The 6,887-nt window shown below is 59.5% G+C and overlaps 1 protein-coding gene across 1 annotated transcript; it reads right to left on the minus strand.

The window, feature by feature from the left end:
• Positions 1-755: 755 nt before the first annotated feature.
• Positions 756-6,887, minus strand: LOC148278557 (uncharacterized). Its single transcript, XM_088231209.1, has 2 exons — positions 6,419-6,887; positions 756-5,818 (listed from the first exon to the last, which is right to left on the minus strand). The coding sequence occupies exons 1-2, from the start codon at positions 6,885-6,887 to the stop codon at positions 756-758; spliced, it is 5,532 nt and encodes a 1,843-aa protein (XP_088087335.1).

Raw genomic sequence — 6,887 nt, forward strand, 5'->3', positions numbered from 1 at the left:
CAGATTAAAAGATTGAATAATGTGTGTAACGTACGCGTTACCACGATGAAAGTTTCGCCGGTTCGTCACCCGCGTCTGCCGCAGTCAAGCTTCCCGGCGTAAGTGGGAAGCCGCCCTCCCAGACAGAGCCAAAGACAAAGTCGGAAGGTAGGAGCACAGCTGCGCCGACCGCAAGTCAACCTCAATAGCCCTGAAAAGGACTTTCCACCCGGTCCAAGTGGTGCAGAGAGGCGAAGGCAGTCAGCAGGCAGAGCGGAGCGAAGAGCGAAGTGCAGGAAGGCGAACAGGACGGAGAACGGAATAAAACACGTGTGAACTGTTCAGAGTTAGGAACTCAACTGATTTAATATTTCTAATTGACCGCCTTATAAAGCGGTGCGCGTCGGGCTCCGTGAGTCGGCCATCCCACCCGCGCCGGCTGCCTCGGAGTGGTGGGGGTAATCTTTCCCCGCCACTCGCTACATGCCGCCGGCCGCAGGTGGCGTAAATACGGGCGCTCAATGCCCGTACGGGCCATTTCGTCGGCAGCCGCGACGCGCGCAACATGACATTTACATAATATATTTTTGTACATTTTATTCATTTTAACCTAGCTATTTTTCCCCGGTAATACTGAGGCCAGGCTCGAAAGTGACCATTTTATCTTTATTGAGAGCCCAGCCATCAGTTCTATACATTTACCGGGGATCCTTTCTAATTATTGTATTATTTTAATTTATTCGATTTTACGCGTCCGGAACACTCCCCCCGTGCAGCTAGTCTGTACTATTTTCCTGCTGGGCGCGTTGTTCCTCTTCCTTCATTAGTACGGCGATCTTCACCGCTGGTCTGGTGTAGGTGCCGTTGGTGGTCCGCACCTCGACGACTCGTACTTGTCCGTCAGCTGCTGGTTCTGCACGGGTGACTCTGCCGCGAGGCCAAGAATTCCGCGGCAGATTTGGGTCCATGATGAGCGCGAGGTCCCCGACCTGTATTGGAGGCGCGGGCTCGCGCCATTTCTTCCTGTGCGCCAAGGTGGGAAGATACTCCCTCAGCCATCGGCGCCAAAACATGTCGGCCATTTTCTGGGCGATCCTCCATTGCTTATGAAGGCAGGCCCCTTCTTCCCTTTTGTTATAATATGCCAGAGTTGGCTGTGTGTTGGCTGACCCGAGCAAGAAGTGGTTCGGGGTCAGCGGTGCTTCGTCGTTGGGCTTGGTTGACACATGCGTGAGCGGGTGATTGTTCACGGTGTACTCTGCTTCAGCCAATATGGTTTTGAGGGTCTCCTCTCTTGGAGCCTGCTCGTTGAGGGTTGCGTGGAGGGCTCGTTTTACAGACCTCACGAGTCTTTCCCACGCTCCCCCCATATGAGGTGATGAGGGCGGAATGAATTTCCACTCAATTTTGCGAACTGTAAGTTCGGCGAGCATTCTGGGGTCCGCCAGGAGCTCGTCTACGGCCTGTTTCAGCTCTTTGTCCGCTCCCCTGAAGTTGGTAGCGTTGTCCGAGTATAACGCGTGTGGGCAGCCTCTGCGGGCGGCCATCCTTCTTATGGCCATTATGGCGGAGTCGCTTTCGAGGGACGACGCTAGCTCCAGGTGGATCGCGCGTGTGGTGAGGCAGGTGAACAGTGCCCCATAGCGCTTTTCTTTTCTTCGGCCGTTGGTGATCATCATCGGCCCGAAGAAGTCAAGCCCGCAGTGCGTGAACGGCGGCGTCCTGAAAGCCAGTCGGGCCTCAGGCAGTTGCCCCATCAGCGGGGGTTGGGGCCGGCTGCGCAGCATTTTACACAGCGGGCACCATCGTGTTATCTTCCTCACAGCCCCGCGGAGTCGCAGGATGAGGTAGCTGGCTCTCAGGTCGGCGATCGTCCTCTCGACTCCCGGGTGGCCACCCTTCCGGTGGCTGTGCGTGATCAGCAGCCGGGTGTATGGGCAGGTCCCGTCCATGATAGGCGGCGCGCTGCAGTCCTCTGCGAAGCTCTGTGCCGCTTGGATGCGCGTTCCCATCCGGATGACTCCCTCTTTGTCTAAGAAGGGTGCCGCTGCATGGAGGCGGCTGTGCGGCGGGATAGGCGCCTTTCGTCTCAGGAGCTCCAGCTCTTCTCCGAAAGCCGTCTCCTGGGACCGCTTCAGCAGCATGATTTCTGCGGCCCGTGTTTCTGAGGCGTGAAGTTCAAAGGTCCCCCCTGGGGACGGTAGGGACTCGTGGCGGCGGCATCGTGCGATGAATCGCAGCACCCATGCCGTCGCCCTGACGAGTCGGGTCCACGACGAGAAGCGCTGCACCTGGGGTAGGGCCTCCGTCCGTCTGATGTGGCCCACGAAGTGGCGGGGTTGTTTCCGCTCCAGCGTCTTCTCGTCCGGTTGTTGTAGTAACTTCTTCTCTTTCGGCCAGTCGGCTTCCCCTTTTCTCAGGAAGCCGGGGCCTCCGAACCATAGTCCCGACCTCGCAAGGTCGGGTGGGCCCTTGTCGCGGGTCCCTATGTCGGCTGGGTTGTCCTTGGTGGGGACCCATTTCCAGTCCCGTACGTCTGTGAGCTCGTCAATCTCGCCCAGCCTGTTTGCGACGAACGTGCTGTACCGCAGTGGGTCGGTTCGCAGCCAACACAGGACCGTGCTCGAGTCCGTCCAGAACACGGTTTGGGTGATGAGAGCTCGACTCTCTTTTTTTATGGTGGCGGCCATCCTTGCCGCTAGTAGCGCTGCCTGGAGTTCTAGTCTAGGCACTGACAGAGGCTTTAGGGGGGCCACCTTGCACTTCGCCATTGCGAAACTTGTGGTATCGGCCCCCACAAAGTATGCCACTGTGCAGCATGCCTGCTCTGACGCGTCGCAGAACACGTGCAGTGTCACGGGTTCTTTCTGCCCTTGCAGCGAGCATCTCGGTATTGTACAGCCGTTCGCTGCCAGCAGGTCGCGCCATTCCAACCACTTTTCGGCGTGGTCCGGTTGCAGCGGTTGGTCCCAACCTGTGTTTGTCCTCCAGATGGCTTGCAGCAGTATCTTCGCCCGTATCGTGAGGCACGCAATGAAGCCTACTGGGTCGAAGATACTCATGGCGGCGCTCAACATGCCGCGCTTGGTGGGTCGCTCCGGGATGGCTGCACTTTCGGCTCCGTGCCGAAATATAAATAGGTCGCTCTTGGGATCCCATACGATCCCGAGGACCCGCTCCGTCATTACTTCTTCCCCTATGGTGACTGCTGTATTGGCCCGGTCGTCGGCCTTTACTTCTTCCAGGACATCTGGTTTGTTTGAAGCCCACCCGGTGAGCCGGAACCCGCCATTGCCGAGTACGAGGGTAACATCTCGTACCAGGCTTGCAGCTGTTTCTTCGCTGTCTGTGGCGTCTAGGTAGTCATCCATGTACATATTGTGCTCGATCGCCTCTGCTGCGGCGGGAAATTCTTTCGCGTGTGCTCGTGCGACTGTGTTTCGCACGAATTGCGCGCTGCTGGGTGAGCACTTCGCTCCAAACATCATGGACGCGAAGACAAACGTGTCGGGCTCCTGCCCGTCCTGCGTCCGCCATAGGAACCGCTGCGATTGCTGGTCGGCTTCCCGGATTCTTATCCGCAGGAACATCTCCCGTATGTCGGCCGCGATGGCTACTCGTCCCTCTCTGAAGCGGATCACGTTTCCGAGGAGGGATGAAAGCAGGTCAGGTCCCGTCAGTAGATGGTCGTTCAACGCCGTCCTCTGGAACTGGGCGGCGGCGTCGAACACGACCCTTATCTTGCCAGGCTTGTTGGGGTTTGTCACCGCGAAGTGGGGCAGGTACCATTTGCGCGAATGGTGGGCGTCTACCTCCTCGCGGCTTAGTTTGACGGCGTATCCCTTTTCAATGTAGTCCGCCATCTTGGCGCGATATGCGATCGCCAGTATCGGATCCTTCCGTAGTTTATTTTCCAGGGAGTGCAGCCGCTTCATGGCTGCTTGCCGGTTGCAGGGCAAAGAATCTCCGTCTTTCGCCCACAGTAAACCGGTCTCCCATCGTCCGGATGGTAGTTGTGTGGTTGAGCTGCTCATGAGCTCCGCCGCTCGCACATCTGCGGCGCGGCAACGTTCCAGGGTGGTTACACCTAGCGAGTCAACGGCGAAGCTCTTCTTTACCAGTTCCGCTAAGTCCCTTTCACCCTGGCCGTCTGGGGGTAATTCAAAGGCGGGGTGCACAGCCCCGCCGTAGGTGACGGCTCCTAGGGCCGTCTCGATGGTTAGCCGCCCGTCCTCTTGTAGGACTGGCGGGCCTGTAGATACCATTAGGGTGGCGTAATCAAGACCGATTAACATCTTCGGCTTGATGCCTGGCCCGTGTGTCTTGGTGCTCTTTCGGTTGCGGTGCGGCAGATCCATGACCCGCACCGTCTGTGCCTGGACACCAAATTCTCTGTTTCCTTTAACGAGGATTACGGATACACGCTGTGATTGTAGCGTGTCCATGTTCCCACTGGCACCGATGAGTCTCAACTCCTCGCAGGCCCCGGTGGCGCCCACTGCACGGGCGACATCCTCCTCGAGGAGAGTTACCGATGAACCCTCGTCTAGTAGTGCGTGGATCTCCATTGACCCACGCGGGCCCTTCAAGGTTACTGGCACTACCTTGAAGGTCACTGGGACTTCCGTTCGCCTTGTCAATAAGACTTGCTCGTTCGGCGTACTGTCCACTCTCTCGCGGTGTAGTGACCGATGATGCCGCCCGTGGCACTCGTCGCACTTCGCCGCTTCACAGGTGGTCGTTTTGTGTCCCGGTTCTAGGCATCCGTAGCACACGAACTTGGCACGCACAATTGTCCACCTCTCCTCTACCGTTTTCCGGAGAAACTTCCGGCATTGTCCGAATGCGTGTCCACTCATGTCGCAGAACAGGCATTTTTTGTCCTGAGTGAGAAACACGTGCCTTTCTTGGGTACGCCTTTTCTCCACTCGGGCGGGTTCCGTGCTGATCCCGATGCAACCCGCATTCGGTATTGCACCGGTCAGTCTCGCTAGCCACAGTGCCAGATCCCTGGGGGTAGCTTTTCTCACGGTATCCGCTCGTGACATAATCCACATCATCCTCTCGACTCGTGGCAGCTTCTGAGTCATCTCGGACAGAAGCTTCGGGGAGGAGAGGTGGCTTCCATCGAGGCCCTCTACGGTCGATACGACGTTTCTTATCGCGACCGCGTAGTCCGTCAGGGCCTCCAGGGATGCGTTGTCGGCCAGTTTAGGGAGTTTTCTTATCCGCTCCAGTACTCTGTCCACGACGATCTCCGGGTGTCCAAAGGCGGCCTCTAACATCTTCACAATGTCCGGCACATTTCGGGGATCTACCAGCAAAGACGACACTGTGGCCTTGGCCCGTCCTGTGAGGGCTCGTTGCAGACGGAGAATGTTCTCCGCGTTTGTAAGGGAGCACATCTGTGTCGATTGATCAAATTGCGCCTTAAATATTCGCCATTCTAGCGGGTCGCCGGAGAATTGCGGTAGATCCCTAGCGCCGGTTTGCCTCGCCATGAACGTGTGCCACTCCGGCGGCTGTCTGTATTTCGTCACAGGCTCGCCGGTGGCACCCGGCGGCATGTATTCCGTGGGTAGCCCCTCTTGTACCCACGCGCTCACCGGGTCACGAAACTCGTAGCCCCCCAGTGGTATAGTACGTGCCGCTACGGGCTCGCCTGGCCCGGCGGCGTAGCGTACGTCGGCGTCCTCCCTTCGGCTGTGTGCAGGTGGCGCCTCATTGTCCCGATGCCGCTCATTGTAGCGGCCTTGTAAATGTGCGTTTGTCGCTCCGGCGTAGGCCGGCTCAGCGGCGTAGCGTGTGTTGGCGGGCTCCTTCATCCTGGAGTCCGTCTCTGCGACCGGGTGCCTCCGTGGCACCCCGTCTCTCACCCGGCCGCTGTCGTAGTGGCTCGGCGGAAATGTGTACGCCGCTCCGGTGTCCTCCGGATCAGCGGCGTAGCGTGTGTTGGCGGCCTCCTTCGTCCTGGAGTCCGCCTCTGCGACCGGGTGCCTCCGTGGCACCCCGTCTCTCACCCGGCCGCTGTCGTAGTGGCTCGGCGGAAGTGTGTACGCCGCTCCGGTGTCCTCCGGATCAGCGGCGTAGCGTGCGGTGGCGGCCTCCCTTGCTCTGAAGGCTGCTTCCGTGTCGGCGACAGGGCGCTTCCATGCGGCCCCGTCTCTCACCCGGCCGCTGTCGTAGTGGCTCGGTGGATGGATGTACGCCGCTCCGGTGTCCTCCGGATCAGCGGCGTAGCGTGTGGTGTGGCGTGCGGCGGCGGCCTCCCTTGTGCTGAAGGCTGCTTCCGCGTCGGTGACAGGGCGCTTCCAAGCGGCCCCGTCTCTCGCCCGGCTGCTGTCGTAGTGGCTCGGCTGCTGGATGTACGCCGCTCCGGTATCCTCCGGATCAGCGGCGTAGCGTGCGGCGTGGCGTGCGGCGGCAGCCTCCCTCGTACTGAGGGCTGCGTCGGTCCTAGACGCGTCTGACGTCAGCGGCAGCGGCTTGTGAGCCGGTTCCGACGTCCCGTGCGATGTGAGGTCCCTCTCGATGGTGGGCGTGAGGGGGGTTGCCATGTCTCGTCTGGCGTCCTCTCTCGCGTTGGCGGCCTTCAGCGCGGCGATGATCTCGTTGAGGCTGCTCACCTGCCTCTCGTGATGCGCCTCGCGTTCCTCCATCTGTCGGCGAAATGTCGCCGATGAGATGGACCGCTCCGAGGGTGCGGATCCCTCGTCCGAGTCCTTTTGTTCCTCCAGAAGTCCTTGATGAGGCTCCTCCTGGCAGTCGTGTGAAGGCCCTGGCTGGGGCTCCTCCTGATGTGCTCGTACAGACCCCGGTTGGGGCTCCTGAAGCTCCTCTTCGTGCTCCGTGCCGGCGTCTCGACGCGTTCCCGAACGCGTCGACACAGGCGATCTGTTGACCGGCAT

This window comes from Micrasema longulum, unplaced genomic scaffold (genome assembly GCF_059751315.1).
Source record: "Micrasema longulum isolate JH-2025_06_02 unplaced genomic scaffold, ASM5975131v1 h1tg000861l, whole genome shotgun sequence".
Classification (NCBI taxonomy): Eukaryota; Metazoa; Arthropoda; class Insecta; order Trichoptera; family Brachycentridae; genus Micrasema; species Micrasema longulum.